Source organism: Charadrius vociferus, unplaced genomic scaffold (genome assembly GCF_000708025.1).
Source record: "Charadrius vociferus isolate BGI_N301 unplaced genomic scaffold, ASM70802v2 scaffold875, whole genome shotgun sequence".
NCBI lineage: Eukaryota > Metazoa > Chordata > Aves > Charadriiformes > Charadriidae > Charadrius > Charadrius vociferus.
Window position 1 is genome coordinate 26,587 of NW_009648457.1, and position 19,942 is coordinate 46,528.

Here is a 19,942-nt window from a genome sequence, read left to right on the forward strand (position 1 = left end):
AAAAAAGGGAAAAAACCCCAAGTAATTTCCCCTTAATTTTTATTTTTAACCTCCAATAATTTAAAAAAAAAAAAAAAGAAGTATTTCTAAGAAACACTACCAAAAGCAACTTAACCTATTACCCAGGCATAAGTGGCATATAAAGTTTTGCCTAAGTTTTCAACTAGCCTGAAACAATAGCTTGGATTGCCAGCCGTATCCTGGGCTGCATCAAAAGAAGTGTGGCCAGCAGGTCAAAGGAGGTGATTCTGCCCCTCTACTCCACTCTCGTGAGACCCCACTTGGAGTACTACATCCAGCTCTGGACTCCCCAACATAAGAAGCACATGGACCTGCTGAAGCGTGTCCAGAGGAGAGCCACGAGGATGATCCGAGGGCTGGAGCACCTCTCCTATGAGGAGACGCTGAGATAGTACGGGCTGTTCAGCCTGGAGAAGAGAAAGCTCTGGGGAGATCTTATTGCGGCCTTCCAGTACCTAAAGAGGGCCTACAGGAGAGCTGGGAAAGGACTTTTTACTAGGGCATGTAGTGATAGGATGAGGGGGAATGGCTTTAATCTGGAAGAGGGCAGGTTTAGATTAAACATTAGGAAGAAGTTTTTCACTGTAAGGGTGGTAAGGCACTGGCCCAGGTTGCCCAGAGAGGTTGTTGAGGCCCCATCCCTGGAGGGGTTCAAGGCCATGCTGGACGTGGCCTTGGGCAACCCGGTCTAGTGGGAGGTGTCCCTGCCCCATGGCAGGGGGCTTGGAACTCGATGATCTTCAAGGTCCTTTCCAACCTAAACCATTCTATGATTCTATGATTAATTCTGGGGAAATACGGGCTAAAAAAGGCAGTCAAGCAATGAACTCCAAGCTATTCTTCATTCTGCCAATTCTGATGCATCTACAAACAACGAGAATAGCAAATCCAGCCAAAGTATCTTTACTAGGACTGGCTCTGCTCAGCTCTTCCCAAATCCTACAGGTTTTATCTGCTCCTTAAGCCACCAAAGTGGCTGCGAACTCTTTTTCCCCTCCATCTCACGCCTTTGCTGCCTAGTCTTATGGGATGGGGATTTCATTCGGCCTTCCCACCAGAACAGATCACTGAACAGGCCATTAAGTTCCACTGGCCAGGACTAACAGCACCTTCATCTGGCCAAAAAAATGGGGAAGCATGGCCTACACAGTACAAAATGCACTGAAGACCAGAGCTTCATCAATCCTGGATTCCCTGGGACCCCATCGAACACAGCTCAGCAGCTTCTGGAGCAGTGAACATTTGGGGCAGAGGGAAAGAAAAAAATGCCTAATACATAGAAATTACCAAGGGTATTTTGTAAAACATAACCTGGACCAAATTACAATGTCAAACAGCTGGTGGGATTCTCTGTGAAGTGAAATTGCATTAACCTCACCTCAGCGGATTTGCCCACATTAGGCAGGTAGGGCTCAGGCTCAGTGAGTCTATGGCACTGCAGCAGGACACGGACATAGACACAAACAACTCATGCACTATGGATAGCCAAAGAAAATTACAAACATGGTGGAGGCTGTCTGCTGAATGTACTGAAATTGTCGTACAGACAGCTCTAATATTCTATCAGCTTCCAAGCTCGTGCTCTTCCAAAGGGCTGGTGTAACTGGTAAGACCTTACCCATGTGGAAAGTGATTATATATGATAGAGCTTCTTGCACCTTGCCAAGATGCGCATTGGCAGATGCACTGGCCACTTTGATAGAGACTATGCTGACAAAAGTGGACACAGAAGTCCTCCTAAGTAAACACTTAAAAGGCGTTTTCCAATGGATGTACATAGAAGAGCAAGAGCTCACCTTCAAAACACAATCAGCTCCTTGCTGCATGCAAGGCACTACCAGCTTTGCTTGCTTTCATTTAATACCTTTGTAAGTCGGTATTATCTTTTCTACATATCCAGAATATCACTGCATTTGCTTTTAGAGTCTCTCAGGGAACTGTATGGGAATATAGTCTGCCAAAAATATATATGATGGATCTCATGTTAGAGACATGCTACACGCTGTGCAGCTTTGAAGCGTTATTTTCCCCTGCTGTCTTTGGGTGGGTCTTAGACTTGTCAGCCACAACATGGAAAATACGGATGGTAAACAAGCTAAAAGTGGTGTGAATAAAGTAAATAAAAAGCTACTGTCAAAACACATCCAATTATGCTCTGTTGTGGAGATTTAACACCAGAGGATGATTTTCAAAGTAAAAATAGTGTGGGATGCCTTTTCCATTTGTAGATTAGTTTGGAACGAAAGGCCTATTTGTGCAATTTAAGCCAAATGCACTACAACATAATGATGCTCTCCTCAATTGCTATTCTTTATTCACGGGAAGTGGTGGATTTGCCGTGTTTGTTAAATACTTTTCAGTAAGGTTTTTTTAATCCAAACTACTTAATTCAATCGTACTTTATTTTATATATAAAAAAATAAAGTGATTACATGTAATTACATTGAAACAGCAACACATCGATACCTTGTGCAGGAACAAAATAGGCTAATACATTCAGTCATACTGTTGAAGAATAGCACAGTAAACTTTCCAACCGATGGGAGCTAACACATCAGAAATCACAGATTTCAGCTTCTTAGTCCAATGCTATGGTTTTGGCCTCCTTTCTGAATAACAGAATAATCAAAACACTCCACCTAATTACAACTGCAAATTTAACCGAAGACCAAACTTTTTATTACTGTTTTGACACTAGTGGCAGTCTGCACAACAGGACAACATACTGCAAGTTATTCACATGCAATTCGGGGGACAACAAAACCAAAGACCATTAAGATATTGAGGAAATAAACATGAAATGAAATAAACAGCTCAGAGAGCAAGGAAGTGCCAACAGAAGACCAGCATCTTATAGAACTCGTAACTCCTACATATGGTAACTAAAGAAAACCAGTTAAGAGGTTTAATTTATTACGTGAGGATCCACTACCAAGAAAACACTACAGGTCCCCTATATGAATGATGAAAAACACCTTTTTAAGGTGGTTTTAGGCCTTTCATTTAGAGCACCAAAGGAACTCTTCTCAAGAAAATATACATCTGAGTGAAAACTTCTTGGAAAGAAGCTGTCTCAATACATAGGCAGAAGCACATGATTTCTGCAGATAACTAACAGGAGACTGCACCGCCTCCCATGGCTGCCCAGCAGACCTTCTTCCTCCTGGTGAAAGCTGAAAGATAAAATCAACCTTCCTGCACCTGAATACATCTAAAACCACCCTCTGCCAGCCTGATGGGAGCATCTCCCTCTGTGCAGGAATGACAGCTCCGTGTGAGCAGTACTCCTACCCTTAAGTGCAGAAGAAGGTGGCTGCACAGATGCTGTGGTAAATTCTCCCTGCTGCACACGATAAGCAGAAGTTACTCTCATGAGAAGCCATGAAAGCTCAACACGACAGGTCCTGTTTAGCCCTGGGTATCTGAGGAGAGGGGTAAGCACCAAGAAACACGGTGTCATTTTTACAGTAACTGCTAACAGAAGTATCCAGTTTTGAGAGGACCAGATGACATTCTAAGAGGAATCGTGCATCCAGACCGACCTTCTTCCTAAAGAAATTCTAAATCTTATTATCCCTGAGAGAAACAAGACGAAACCGCCTGGTGAACTTGCTCTATTGCAGAAAGTTCTCTAGCTTCTCAAAAGCTTTCAAAGCCTCTTCCCCCTCCCCTCCGTGTCCCCTTTTCAGTAATTAGAAGAGGGGATATTGCAGGAGCCCTTAAATACGAGCAGACATCACGCAGACCAGGAATACATTCATAGCAAGCTATTTCTAATACTGCCTAAGGCTGGAGTAGAGAACAAAAAGAATTAGAAATGTCTGCATTATCAAATTATAAATGCTTTTCTCTGAGACAGAGCAAAAAGAACATAAGCAAGGGAGGGGTAAAATCCCTAATTTCCCAAATCTGTATTAGCAGGTAGCTGGTAAAAGAACCTGTTCTGTCTGCTGGGAAAAACACATGAGAAGTAGTCCTCAGAAAACACATAAAGTTGAACTATATACAGCCTTATAGTGTAGCAATTTGAGGTTGTCTCCACAGAAGAAGTTTTCCAGTGGCCTGGAAGGAAAAGCAGTTCTGTCTCCTCGCTTGAGTCAACCCTGATTATGAAACAGGGTCTAAGCTTGGACACCTCATAAAAATTATATATAATTAATGATCCAGTAGTCCCACAGCTCTGCAATCCCCACTGGAGCAGAATACAAGTCCTGCCTGAAGCCAGTGTTGCCTTCAGCACTGAAGATGCTTGACCTCCACTGCTAGCAAGGCCAGACTGTGGTAAAGCAAGATGGAGAGAAACTCTGCAGATTTCTGGAGGATGACCCTCAGGGTTGCATCCCTTCCACGTAGCAAATGTGAAAAACAGCTGAAACAGTTGCCCATCAAAAAATATGGATTTTTTCCAATTAGCGTCTTCCCCTCTATGCATTTTAAGTACCAAGAGTATATGAATGTCATAGTCTGGATGGAAATCCTGCCCCCAAAGGGCTAGACACTAAGTCTCAAAAGGTACAAAAAAATAAAGAGGAAATGGGGAGAAAATCCCAAGTAAATAATAATGGAGTAAGTAGCTATCAAGATACTTTACTTCAGTGCCTTGCAGACATTTACTGAGATCAGAGGGTGTAATTGGAACAGCCCAGCAAAGTGGGGTCAGTGCTAATTATGAAACCCCACCCAGAATACCCAACTGCCTGAGCTGGAATAGCTTTTGCAGATACTGAGAGTTCTGAAAGAGAAGGGCACTGGCAGCACACTTGATCAAATTAATCTCTGTTGTGACTGACTGAAAATGGAGCTGCACCTGAGGCAAACTGCTCTTCCACCAATAAACCATCACTGTTTCAAGTGAAGCAAACCACTGAACCACAGTTCTTATTGCCATCACTAGATGTCTCTTACTGCCCTGCTTTCTGAAAAAGTTGAAACCTTCAAACAACATTTTACCCTTGAATGTTTCAGTATAACCTTGAAATAGAAACTGTAGTGAAAGAAACTGCCTCACAGAGACCTACGTTAATAACAAAATGACAGCTTTATGTTTAGATAGCTTTCCGCATTTGCTTTAATATTATTGATATTCTTCTCACTGGTATTTAATCCAGGAAAATGTCTTTAGGAAAAGGCAGGGAGGAGCAGGAAAAGGCATTTGCACTTAGAAAAACAGGTCACTGTAGGAGGTTCTCACCATAAACTGCCTGCCATTTACTAGTGAAAATAAAACTGCTTTTTACAATCCAGTGTGCAACAGACAGATATGCCATGACTATCTTGCAAAGAATGATAATGCAAGAATTCTAGGTGGCAGAGTTTTATTTCATTTAGAAACTCAGAAGTATTAGCAAGCAGCAAAGTCTCTGTTGACCAGGGCTTACAATACTTTTCCATTCTCTGAAAAACACTCATTTATTTCATAAAGATCCCACACTGAGCCACTCTTACCTTACTGCAACAGCCATGCTTCCTATAGGGTTGATTGGCAATGGCCTGGCTCCAGGAAATATTCCTCTACTCAGAACTCGAGCTCCATTTTGTATCACTCCCGGAGGAACTGAAAAACAAAACCAAAAAAAAATATTTTTTCTTTTAAAGGAAAAGTTAGAAAAACATAGGAGCAAAATGTGGAACTTAAGCTTTTCAATGAGCTGAGAAAACATTACAGAAGTTCGTGTAGTACACTGCTTACCTTGAACATCTCAGCCTCCACTCTTGTGAATGCCATGCTATTTCCAATGCTATTTTCATGGCAAAAAAACCCCACCCCAGCAACCAATGATAACATGGCTTGTGGAAGCCACTGCCTGACCTAGTTGCTGCAGATCATTCCTTGTACAACCTAGTCGCTTCTGTTTTGTAATTGCCCTTCTGCAGGGAAGGCATGTGCTTAGAGTCAAAACCAGCTATGAGCACAGATGTAACTATTTTGTCTACAATAAGAAACATCGACCTTTTACAGAACATAAACAGAACATAAGCACTTCACTGTAAGAACATAGGTCACAACTTTTTATCATCCCAGCTTACTTTCTGAGCAGCAATCTCTTGGCCTTGTCTCCTGCAAAATAAAATATTAACTACAAATGTGGATTTACCAGGAATGAAAAGAGAAAAGGCTAAAAAGGCATTAGCTACATACCACTAATTAGCTCCTCTCTCTTGCCACCGATGACCTCTGCCACGCAGCCTGACAGCAGTCATGCACCTCCAGCACAGGGCTGGGTCACAGCCAAGCCTCCCCCATCCAACACGGCGCACTGATGCCACTGACACCGAACTGCGTAGGTGTACTGGCCACTACTGATAAGAGATTTCACTAGGGCTTTTTAACTGGGCTGTATATAAAAAACTGCAGCTCCGGCCAACAAGACTTTAACCTACAACCAAGTACTTCTTTTCTATCCAGGCACGTCCCTGTGTGCTGTTCAGCCCAGGGCAGCCGACCCCCAACTAACAGAACAGCAGAGGAAGCATTGCTGAGCACCAGCAAAGGAAGAGTCTGTCTTTGGCAGGTCCTCATCATTTTCCTCCTCCACTGCGGGATGCAGGACTACTGAACATAGTTCTTATCCTAGGCACTTACCAGGGACTTAGGCGTGATGCCATTCATTTGCACAGATATTATGTCCCTTCACGTCGGAACAGTAACCTACAACAGCCTCAACCCGAACTTGCTCAGCGTCCACAGCTAGCCAGTTTGCTTGCTTTTTCTTTACTATGAGTCATCATTCATACTGAAACTTCCCCTGATGGGGAATGTCCAAAAAGAGAATGATGATTATTAGTTTGGATGTATTATTTTTAAACATACAGATATTATATATATATACATACAAGATAAATGTAAACCGTATCACTTCATATAAACCTAGCTAATTTTATTTTTAAACAAACTACAGGGAGACTAGAAAAATCATTCAACCTAAGAATCAACACATACACTTTACATACCCAACTTCAAATGCTCACACCTGAAAATATTAGTGTATTCTGACGCAGAGAAATATAGGCTCAGAAGTACATTATTTCTAAGATGCTGAGGTACATTTCAACACCAAGCCAGATCTACACCTCCCTTCCTGCTATCCTGATGCTCACCTTGCTTCACTCCAGACCACACAGATTAGCTCTGGGAAAATAATCTTCTTTCTCCTGCTGGTGAGAGCACATCACCCCCCTAACCAAATCCTGTCACTGCGTTACAGCCACCCCTGCTTTTGAGCACCTCTGAAGAATAGGTCATTTATATTTAGGTGCTTAAGTACAGCCTCAAATGGCTAAAATTACAGAACCTACTTTATAACAACTAGGGTCAGCTTTCAATGACCAAAATAATTTAAAAATTGCTTTTGCTATTTATACTTCGCTACTTTGTGCCCTTTTTCCTGCAGCACTAGATTATGAGAAATCGATCAAATCTGTTTCACTCAGGGGGCACTATCAGGCTTTCAATGCTCTGATGCCAGGGTTTGTAGAAACTGCAGAGGAATGTTGTCTCGCTAAAACCTCCGAAATCTGAATTTCTTATTATATTTGTTTCAACAGCATGACCTTAAGATGGCCAAAATACCAGTGTCATGAAATAAAAGCAGTCTGCCCACGGATATGGCTAACCTAAAATGCACAGATAACAGGTAAACTGAAAGCAACAGATAAACCTCCTAAGTATCAAAAGATCGATAAAAAGACTTCATTTCCAATGGGTATGTTTTTTCCAACAGGCTTTCAAGAGGGACAGATTGTGCACTGCACTATACAGTACAGTTTCTCTACATTTAGAAAGTCCCATTAAAAGAAATGAACCAGGAGTTTTGACCAAGAAAGATCTGGGAATTTTCTTTACTCAGATACAAACTATACAATTTTATTTTGACATGAAACATTTATGCATTTATTCAGGAACACTTTCTTCGAAAGCTTCATGTTTAAAAACATCTCCACCTCAACACACACACCCACTCTCCACATCTTCCTTTCAGGAATTAACCACTGTTTTTTTAAAAAAAAAAAAAAAAAAAAAAAAAGAGGAAAAAGTAGACGTTTGCTGTCCTTCAAAAATATCCCCAAAGAGACAACTTGGTACCTACTCCTGCCTGTGAAATTCACTTAAATTATGTCTGGTCTGTTTAGCACACCACCACTCATTGAAAGGCTTCAATGGGACTATTCATGTCAGAAGAAGCTTTAACTATGATTCTATGATTCTGACTTTTCTCTGATGTACACCACAGCTTTCTATATTGAAATCACCACTCAGAATTCAGTAACTTTTTCAGCTTTCACCAGCAGTGTTATTGCTACTGATTTTTATATTTGTTTCCCGAAACTCTCTCAATTATGATGCAGCAGTACCACTACATCACTAGTTAAGCTCTGCAGACAAACAGAAAGGTTGTATGGAAGAAATCAACTGAAGGAGGACACTGGATGATGCAGTGTATCCTTTCAGTGAACATCTGGAGCTATAATGAAAAAAAAACCCAAAACCCCAAACCACCACAGCTTGCTGGTAAATCAGTTTCTGCAGCATTCTAAACCTAAAATGAAAAGCAAGATCAAAATAATTCAGTGGCAGAACGTATTCATTTCTAGTTATCCACACAACCAATGTGCCACTGTAAGACTGATCTCTAGTGCTCACGCATCTCTACTTACAGCATTTAAAGTATCAATACTCATCCTTCCAAAAATGACAGTAATTACTTTATTTAAAAAAAATCTATGTATATAAACTGCTAATACATTTTCCCTGGTACCCAGACACTTTCACTGCCTTTGTGCAGGCTGTATGAAGATGGCTACTTACTATCCAAGGAATTATTTCCACATGTTGGTACTTTTGATGGGTTGTGGATTATTTACCAGAAAATATGCGGTGCTTTCATTCCAAAGATACATTTATGCCTTACAAGCTTTAATTACATTTCAAAACCATACTTTGAGGTGAGGTATTTATATTTGAGATTGAAGATTCAAGGTGTGGAGGTAAGATAATTTACTCTAAGCCATATCATCAATCAGTGCCAGTCTGGACTAACACCTTACAGTCCAGACTCCTCTTTTCTAATGCTTCTTTAACCAACAGTACAGGCAGGTTACATGGTTCCCAATTCCTAGGCAGAAGTGTGAAATGTAATTTACACCCTTTCTGTGCAAGTGCCCAGAGACATTTATGTCTGAGAAACTCAACTGAAAAAAACAATGCCAAAAGATCTGTGCATGTCTTTGATAAAGGTTTCCTCTTTCACAAAACGTTCCTAGTGAAACGCAAAGAGTCTGAAACAACAAAATCATTATTCACCTTTCAGCTTTCATCACTGCTATGTTTTCAAGGAGGCATTGCATCTCATTCTGCTCTCTGGAAGCTTAAACCCAGGAAATACTTCCATTGGAGTAGAGTTAAACCACGTACAGAGAATCTGCCCCTAATCTGCTGCACGAAAGGGTAAATGATCTTTGGATCTTACGCTGCGCTGGTGGAATTCCACAACCTGAGTAGGATCTGCCGGCTTATCAAGTCTCCACCAGCTAACTGTGGAGAAAAGCAATGCATCCGATGTCAAAAATAAAGACTGCATCTCTGAAATTTTCCAAAGGGGAAAATAATCTGTCTTTTGTAGCAGACTTTCATATTAGAGTTTAACAGAAGACAATACAGTGAATGCCATGTAGGAGAACATACCATAATCTGAATCCATCAAAACACTACGTTCAGATAGTGTCAAAAAGATTCAACAGAAGCCCTCAAAAATCCAATGTTGTTCTGTAGCCTGTACTCAGCCTTTGGAGGCGGAAAATAAACAGAAGGCCACATGATCACTCCACAGCCAGTGCAGGACTGTTTTCATTCAGAGCATGGTCTTGTGTGCACATTAGCTGAGCAGAATATCCCAAACTATGGTCTTCTTTCATCACATCCCTGGACAGATTGCATCCATAATCTCTTACTTGAAAGTGTGCATGCGGGTGAAGCAAACTTCCCCCATCCAGCTGAGCTAACAACCTCATCCAAGACCTTCACAACAATCAAAACCATGTTAGACTGGGTCCTTCCCTGAAGATTTTATTCTCTAACACATAATATAGCAATTTGGCAAAATTGAAATGGAAGAGAAGGAGGAAGTACTCAATGGACAGAGTCATCAGACATACTGATAAGCCCAATAGCTTGCTAAATAAGGAAAACAACTTCTTGGTTAAATGTAGGCACATAGAAGTTAAATGAAGTATCAACACTGAGAGTGATCTGTTGTAAATCAAGGAAATTAAAAAGAAAGGGGTAACAAACATGTTCTTTCTGTCATCTGGGAAACAAGCATACACTTCATTAAACTGTCTAGCTCAAGTAGCCAATATTTAGACTAGTGAGGAAGACTGAATAAAATTTAGTGAAAACGAGCTTCAAAAAAGTGGAATATTAGAGTATGAAGGTATCCTGTAGGACAGACTGGTTCTCTGACTCTTCTGTCATCATGCGGCACATGCATGTACCTCAGGGCTCTCTTCCCTAACCCATCTTTTGTAGCACAGAAGAAATCACAGTCCCATGCAGAAATCAGTATCAACAGATACTGAGTTTCTGCTGGTATGTCAGCTTCAGCTTTTCTATGCCAATCTGTCTTCCAGGACAGTGTTTAGCAGAATACTTTATCTCAGGCTACAAGAACTGAAAATAGGAAATTGCTAATGATGTATAATTGATGGGACAGAAGAATTTGCCAAAAGCAAATGTTATCTGCCAAATGTGTAACTTTATTCACTTCAACTCTCTTATCCCAGGCATAAATTTGATGCCATCTGCCTAACTTCTATTTTACTGCTCAAAGACAATTTTACAGCTCTTAAATTCCATAGTCTGTAGTCCTAACAAACTGCAAATCAAGGATATATCCAACAAGCTGTTTATTCCAAACAAAAATTTGAGGTGGGGAGAGAAGTGCATCCTGATAATCCTATCACACTCATACCTAGTCTAAGGACATTTAATAAAAATAATTCAATCTTCTGATTATTTTTTTTTTAATAAGTAGAAAACCACAGCTAATGATTCTTCATTTTGCTGATACTGTAACTGTTCGACTTACAAAGTAAACTATGCTGATAAATCAAATTATGAGGAGTAGGGAGAAAGAGGTAGAAAGTATTTCATAAAAGTAAGTTTTCCTTCCAATTCTATTTCCTCACCTTAATGATTTAATAATGAAATACTGAAGTAAAACAAAATCCTCTTCAACAGAATTTGAGGATGTCATTCCCCTCAAAATCCTAGCAACTGGAAGGGAGAGTTTCAACCCTATGAAAATAGCTTTATGAAACATTTTACTGTCAATGATTTATCATTTTCTGACATAAAAAGTTAGGCTGGAAGCTTAATAAGTTATAATAAGTGACTTGTCCACAAGCAGTACAAACAGAACATTACAGTTATCAAGTTTCATATACAATAAAAATGTCCCAAGAAAACAGCATGTTCTATTTGATCCTATTTGAAGGATTTCTGTCTGTTATTAAGGCAATTTTATATCAATTTTTTGTCTTGATTCCTGTAAACATATCCAATGGACAGAGTCATCAGACATACTGATAAGCCCAATAGCTTGCTAAATAAGGAAAACAACTTCTTGGTTAAATGTAGGCACATAGAAGTTAAATGAAGTATCAACACTGAGAGTGATCTGTTGTAAATCAAGGAAATTAAAAAGAAAGGGGTAACAAACATGTTCTTTCTGTCATCTGGGAAACAAGCATACACTTCATTAAACTGTCTAGCTCAAGTAGCCAATATTTAGACTAGTGAGGAAGACTGAATAAAATTTAGTGAAAACGAGCTTCAAAAAAGTGGAATATTAGAGTATGAAGGTATCCTGTAGGACAGACTGGTTCTCTGACTCTTCTGTCATCATGCGGCACATGCATGTACCTCAGGGCTCTCTTCCCTAACCCATCTTTTGTAGCACAGAAGAAATCACAGTCCCATGCAGAAATCATTAGAGACAACAGATACTGAGTTTCTGCTGGTATGTCAGCTTCAGCTTTTCTATGCCAATCTGTCTTCCAGGACAGTGTTTAGCAGAATACTTTATCTCAGGCTACAAGAACTGAAAATAGGAAATTGCTAATGATGTATAATTGATGGGACAGAAGAATTTGCCAAAAGCAAATGTTATCTGCCAAATGTGTAACTTTATTCACTTCAACTCTCTTATCCCAGGCATAAATTTGATGCCATCTGCCTAACTTCTATTTTACTGCTCAAAGACAATTTTACAGCTCTTAAATTCCATAGTCTGTAGTCCTAACAAACTGCAAATCAAGGATATATCCAACAAGCTGTTTATTCCAAACAAAAATTTGAGGTGGGGAGAGAAGTGCATCCTGATAATCCTATCACACTCATACCTAGTCTAAGGACATTTAATAAAAATAATTCAATCTTCTGATTATTTTTTTTTTAATAAGTAGAAAACCACAGCTAATGATTCTTCATTTTGCTGATACTGTAACTGTTCGACTTACAAAGTAAACTATGCTGATAAATCAAATTATGAGGAGTAGGGAGAAAGAGGTAGAAAGTATTTCATAAAAGTAAGTTTTCCTTCCAATTCTATTTCCTCACCTTAATGATTTAATAATGAAATACTGAAGTAAAACAAAATCCTCTTCAACAGAATTTGAGGATGTCATTCCCCTCAAAATCCTAGCAACTGGAAGGGAGAGTTTCAACCCTATGAAAATAGCTTTATGAAACATTTTACTGTCAATGATTTATCATTTTCTGACATAAAAAGTTAGGCTGGAAGCTTAGTAAGTTATAATAAGTGACTTGTCCACAAGCAGTACAAACAGAACATTACAGTTATCAAGTTTCATATACAATAAAAATGTCCCAAGAAAACAGCATGTTCTATTTGATCCTATTTGAAGGATTTCTGTCTGTTATTAAGGCAATTTTATATCAATTTTTTGTCTTGATTCCTGTAAACATATCTTCCACATATACAATCCACTTGAATTAGCTTATAAAGCAAATTTCATCGGGGCACAATTTTAGAAGTATAAAGGTACAGTATTAGTAGATCTCTTCAGGGAATTACTTCTTTTCCCACCAAATTTAAAACAGATAATAGATATTTTGGGTTTTATATGCTTTGAGACAAAGATTAATAAAGACTTCCAAACCGGAGAGACGTTGATCTCACCCTTGGAGCGCCTGCTTTTTAAGAAGCACCCAGCAAAACTCCGTGCAACTTCCCAAACATCTTTACCAGAGGGCTTCAGTCTCCTGTAAGGAACCACCCACAAAACCAGTGTTGCAAAGTCTCCTGAAGGAGACTTACCTGGGCAAGTAGTGGGGAGTGCTATTGAAAACAGAAGACGAATGTTCAGAGCTGAGGACTCTTAGTTTCTTGATTTCTACCCAAGCCCTTTCTGCAGTCACTGTTTATAGCTGTTCGCAGTATTAAACTTCAGCTTGAGCAATGTACTCAACAATTGTGTGCAATTCCCAAGTTATATAGTGATGGGCAAAGGACTACTCATGAATTTGAAGCTATGTATAATATTGCTGAGTCAGGGGCTTCTTGAATTAAATCAACTATAATCACTTTGCCCACAGTGTTGTTTCACTAGCAGTAGCAGCAGCAATACACGACACACACTCCATTCTTACTGGTCCTTCCTAAAGAGCAAACGGTCCCAAGTTCAGAATAACCTCACCAACTAAGTAGGTATTGCTACCTAAAATTCTTACATTGACTTGAATCTCAGGAAGTCCAAACACACTGCAAAACCACCCAAAACAATCCCTGTTTTATTCATGGCAAAACACAATGGTTTGGCAAGACTAAATGCCATGCCCAGGACACTACACTCTTAAAGTCGGGAATGCTACACTGGAGTGACATCTGGTAACATTTACTTTTGAGACACTGGTAAGAACTTAAGTATTGAAAATCTTAACAATCATACAAAACTAACCCATTGGATTCATTGTGTTAGTAACCACGACTTCTAAATTGCGCTTTACCATTTGTTCACCATCTCCTTTCCCTCTGTCGTCTCCGTGAATTAAGATTCCCATCAGGGAAAACAGGCCCAGAAATTTGACGCAACTTGCCCAAGACGGCCCAGCCAGTACCCAGTCCCCTGCAGGTCAGAGTACAGTTTTCAATGCAAGTCACGTATTTTGCAATTAATATTCATGTACTGGCTACCAATAAAATCCAAAGTATTCATAACTTGTGATAACTGCTACTGAACAAAGCAGGTGTTTCGGCTGCTGTTTGGTTTTTTTTTTTAATATAATCAAACCATACAAAACTGGATGAAATACAAGGACTTCCATAAACTGAAGCAAATAAAGTATTAAAAGTATGTTTCTACATGCCCTTTCTTAGCATATGACACTATCTTTCATGCTGTATTTTTGGTGGCAGCTGGACTGTATATTTCAGTAGAGTCTTGCACAGAGCTAGCTACTTTGAACTTCTGCCTTTATTTACAATCTGGAAATATTTGGTCTCTGAAAATACTGAAAAGTGTAGTATTTTAGAAACTGATTTCTGATGTCAACACCCCAACTATAATTGCATTATTTCCAACCCTTAGTGACAACGTGAACAATCAGTTTCATGAGTCAATAAAGTAAAACCCCTACAAACACAAAATAATCCTAATAATGGTGGTTTACGCTTTTTTTCTTCCGTAATTTTTTGCATGAAAACTAAAGCATGGTGTGATTGGTGTAAACGGTAAGCAACATTTGTGCCAGCTCAGACACCATTTCAAGATTTCATATAAAAACAAAAGCTGATTTTAGAATTCATGTGTGGTTGTTAGCAGTGTTTCACATGTGGATATGGAATTTTAAATGGTCATTTAAAAACATAAAGCTAATTAATCAATCTGTTTCAAAGCAGGAATAGTTTACTCTGGATTTTCTAATGCCACTAAGATGGGATTCCTTTCTGACAGACTATATTAAAAGAATAAATTTTAGTAAGACTTTGAATAATGCCTCTAGCTAACTTCATGCTAAAGATGCATTGACTGGACTAGCATGGATTGCTATCCTGCTCAAAAGGTAGCTTTTAATCCAAGAAGATGCCTTCAAAGTCAAAACCCAACACATGTAAATGTCCACACAAACATGAATCCAGACTCTGTCACAATCTACTTTGGAAGTATCCATGTTTCACAACGATGGTTAAATGTTTGTAGGACAGGCAAATGCCTTAATGGACCAGAGTTTAAACTTTCTGACTTGTCAAGTTGTTATACCGTGAAACAACACTCAGGTTCTGCCTCGACATGATCGTCCTTGTTGTTGAACTAACCAGCACGTTTGGAGTCAGGCTCTTAGATCCAAAGGGTGTTTTCAGTCAGGTATTAACACCTGCGGCCAAACTGTAAACTATGTCCCTCCCTCTTCAAATGTTGTCTTCAGAATATGGGGTGTTTTTCAGCACTGATGGCTTGAGCATATGCTTGACACCACAGTCTGATACGATGAACAGAACTCTAAACCTTCAAGGGATTGAACAGTACCAGCGTGCTTCCTGCCCTGATCATTCAGAGCTTGATTTACAGACCACTGTAGTCACTGACAGAGCAGAGAATGAACTGTGAGCTTCTAGACGATGCTCAGCATTGCAATGAAAATTTTACAGCCCAATTGCCTTTTATTTGAAAACTAATTTTAAATGTGATTTTTCGTGCATTTTTTTCTTAATGTGCAGTAGTAATTAATTCGTTTTAAGTTGCCTAAGATTTTCCTAACATGGTAGATAAGTGAGACCCAACTGCAATTCACAGGACAGGCTGATTTTCTTCCTTAAGTGTCCATTCTCACACACACAGAGAAGTATTTCTCCTTTGTAAGTTAGAGGACCTCTGAGGTTATGATTAAAAACTTCTGCCCTCTCCTCCTGGCGCCAGCCAATTCTACCCAACGTTTGGAAGGATTCATAAACTTCTGAGCAGACCCTGCATTTCAGTTTAAAGGCACAGAGGAAGGCCTGGTTACTTGTGGACATCAAGGAGGGAGCAATGTGAATGAGGAGCCATCTTTCTGCTTTCATCTCCCTCTCACTTTTGACATCCTGACACAACAGCCCACTGGGAAGGTGACATGAGGGAGAGATATGCCAAACTCGTAGAAGGCTAGGATTTCCTTCCTCAGAGCAACCTCTACAAACTAAAATAGCAATAAGCCATTTGCCAGCCTGCGAGTTATGATCTCTGTGAAATGACAGTGCCCAAGTCTCCAAATCACTTCTACACAAACACCTACAATGGTGGCAAACATGCACGTGATAAAAATCTGCAGTGTGTTTAGTACATGCAGCTTACTATGGATCTCCTCCCTTTCTTGTCTGCAGTCTTCTGCTCTCCAGTTCCTCCAGGAATTCATATTCTGAGTTTTCCCCATCCTTTTCTGTGCACATACTGCTATAAGTCTCCTTCCCTCTTTTCACATACCCTTTTATCCCTGCACCCTCATTCTACCTCAGCTTCTTTTCCCCTTTTCTCTGCCCCACAAATCTGGCTTCTTTAAATTTCTAATCCTTTGAAGATCTCTCATTTTATTCTTCCCACTAAGCCCAACGATAACTTCCTCTGCCTGATAAAATCTTTCCTTTTTCCTACCTACACATACCCGCGATTGCTCGCATTCTTACTGTGCACAGTCCCTGTAGGCTGTTTAGGAGAGGAGGACAAGGACCACTCTTCTCTCTTTCCAGAACGGACAGTTTCTTGGTACATCAGACTCTCCCCCAAGAGGAGCTTCTCAAGAGGCATTTCTCTGGCAGGGTCACAAAGCAGGCTGACAATAGCTTTCCTCGGCTGCACAGGAAATGCTTTGATGGTAACTGACTCTCTTCCCCAGGCAGAGTACCAAAGTGCGAATCAAGGTTTCCCCTAGAATTTGGATTTGGTTGCCCAAGCTAGAACAATAGCGCTGATGCTAGACAGGCTTGATAATGGATTCTATTTTAACTTCTGCCTTTATTTTTTAGAGCTGCCTGTCACTTGGCATTACTACCGTGCTTGCTGACCAGCGATGTGTTTGTTTTCTTGTACTCCCTGCTTTTGTGCAGCTGTACTCCTCTACAGATTCCTCTAATACCTTCACTGCGAGCTCTGTGGGGCAGGATGATTCCTGCACTATTTGCACAGCCCAGTACAGTAGGAGCCGAGGCCCCTTCAGTGCTCTGTTAATACACAGCATCAAAACCTCGGGTCTGGTCACAGAACAAGGAGGACAGTACTGGCAGGAAATGAGACCCTTCCTTGCTCCCCGGAGCCTGCCTACTGCCTTGCATCAGAGAGAGCAAAAAAGCAAACCGGGCAGGATGTGTGCAAGGAAGGAGTTGAAACAGTGCCCGAGCGAATGGAAAGTATCCAGATGGCTGTGGTAACTCACACGATGGGAGTCAAATCAAAACAAAATGAAAACAAAACCATATGCCACGTACCCTTCGCTCTCTTGCTCTCTTTCTCTCCCTGCCTTTCTCCTGGCTGTTGCCCCAGGTCTTTCTATCAGTATGTATAATTGTATGTTACTCAATTACGTGTATGCCATGAATAACAATAACCCCTCTTTTACATTAGAGATCATGGATTACTATTATTCATGTAACAAAGAATGTAATATGAACCACAAAATTATACTCATGTAAGGGTCAAGGAAGTGTAAGGGTCTACAAGGGAAGTTGTATTTCTTCATGAAATCCTTCTTTTTATCTGGTATGCTGTATACTTATAAAAGAGAATATTAACTTTACACGTCTATGTTGCTATATGCTATAGAAATATCTACTCACAACCTGCTTGTATCTCAGGGGGAGTATTCAAAAGCATCATGGCAGTGGCAGCATCAATGTCAGGATCTGGAAAAATCAACCAATAAATAGATTATTTACAACTGGGCTAATTTTCTTGCCCCCGTTGCTAAACTATAGGTTCAACCAAATCTCTGCAGTGAAAAGGTATAAGAGTTCATTATTCAGCAGGCTTGTTGATCACGCATTGAATTTACCCCCAAACTTGCATGTGATCCCATTGCTACTATTAAGTACAGTGCAGTGATGAATGTCACCAAACCATACTCGTGTGTGCATGATACCTTTGCTGTTAGCCTCACAAACTTGCTGTTTGATTCTGTGGAGAGTATTTAGATTTCATTACAAAAGGTCAGTGAAAGCAGATGCAACATCACAATTTGGAAGCAACACACAGGGGTGAGCTGACAGTACAGTGGGAAAGCATTAGAACACCTACACCTGAGCAAGTACAGAGAATGACACTCCGTAATTTTGATTTGTTGATACTGATTTCACAGCAAGGTTTGAGAAAAGTGCTGGAAGCCAAACTGCTACAGTTAAGAGGGCAGGGGAAAAAAAAAGAAACTAGCATTTCATTGAAGCACCAACTTATTTGCATCCTCATCCATTGTCACTTTAATATAATCAAAAATCATTGGCTAGCTGCTGTTATTCTTAAATTGGTTTCTGAATCCATCACAAACAGTCAGTTGACAGATGGTAAGTTATAGAGACAGAACAAAATATGATCCTTTTATAACTATATTCACTTGCTTCACACACAGCAGCTCGGCTGCTATGGAAATGTAGGTAGCTATGACAACAGTAAACAACCCCACAACGGCCACTGAATAAGCTGAAAAGAACATCTGCCCCAGCAAAGCGTCCCAGCTGCCCTGGGGCGCAACTTGCTAATCGTGCAGTGATGCCGTGTGACAGAGAAAGCCGCCTATGCCATGTCCAAATAAATGAAGTGTGCAATTGAAGCAGACATAAAAACGCACACCCTGGCCGACTGCTGCCTCTGTGCTGCTAAACTGAATGACTAATGAATATGCGTTTGTTGTTTGGGTTTTTTTTTTTTCAGCTTGTCAGTATTTATACTAAATTACATACCAAAAAATTCAATTTACTACTAATAGCTTCATGGCACTTTATTTTGGCTATTATGTCAGAAGATTACTTTCCACTTTTAAAAATATTTGTAAATTATGCCTTTATAGATTTCAAATCTATTTCCAGTAATGTAACGTGGTATAAAGCCGGGCAATTTTTTAACAACACAAATGACATAGAAAGGATTTCAATATCTGCTTAGGCAAAATAGAAATTCACTTGACCGGTTAAGAAAAAAAAGGGATTTTTTATTAGTTTAAGTACGTACTTTTCTGTGAATAGCTGGAAACACACTTCTATTGGCTACTATATTATTTAATTCCTGAAACAGTAAACAGAGCAACAGTGTACCGGGTGTAAAACTAAACTTGAAGCAGCAGCAGACTACGTTAGTATAAAAAGTGCCCACATACTGGAAAGCTGGTGCTTGTCTGTCTCCTGGACAGGTCAGCATATCCTTTTCCAAAAGTCACCAGCAGACTCCTCAGAAAAGCAGCTTTACCAAATTATGTTCATCTTCAAGTCTGAAGATACATCAAAAGCAGTATTCTTGCTGTGAGCATCTATGCTGAAGGCGCCATTTCCAAACAGCTTAACTCCCCAATGTGTGCTGTGTTGCAGGACTGGGTCCACACACCACACAGCAAGAGTTTCCCTTTAGTCAAAACTGAAGAGGGGTAATCTATCTAACATTAAAAAGCAAGACAAAAAGCAAAGAAGACTGAGAAATAAAGCCAAACCAAACCAGAATTCTTCCATCTCTTTCATACCATAAAATCAGAAGACTGTTAGAAGTTGAATTTACTGTATCATAATTCACACAGCCAACATCAACATTTGTTTATTGTCTGTTCCTAAATTTTGTTTTCTTGTTTCGCTTTAAATAAGGTCCCACCACTGGGTAACATTGTAGCATAATGTTAATTTTGCTGTTGAAAGAGCAAAAGGACACAACCAGAAAAAAAACCCACAATATTTCC

At 39.9% G+C, this 19,942-nt stretch overlaps 1 protein-coding gene across 2 annotated transcripts in view; it reads right to left on the reverse strand.

Annotated features, from left to right (window-relative positions):
* Positions 1–19,942, reverse strand: part of FOXN3 (forkhead box N3) — a 144,385-nt gene that overhangs the window by 11,801 nt on the left and 112,642 nt on the right. The window contains exons 4-5 of one of the 2 annotated variants that reach the window (XM_009885649.1): positions 17,847–17,912; positions 5,467–5,575 (exon numbers count right to left, since the gene is read on the reverse strand). In XM_009885649.1, coding sequence (XP_009883951.1) covers positions 5,467–5,575; positions 17,847–17,912 — 175 coding nt within the window. The remainder of the gene's footprint in view (positions 1–5,466; positions 5,576–17,846; positions 17,913–19,942) is intronic. The other variant, XM_009885650.1, reaches the window with a different exon arrangement.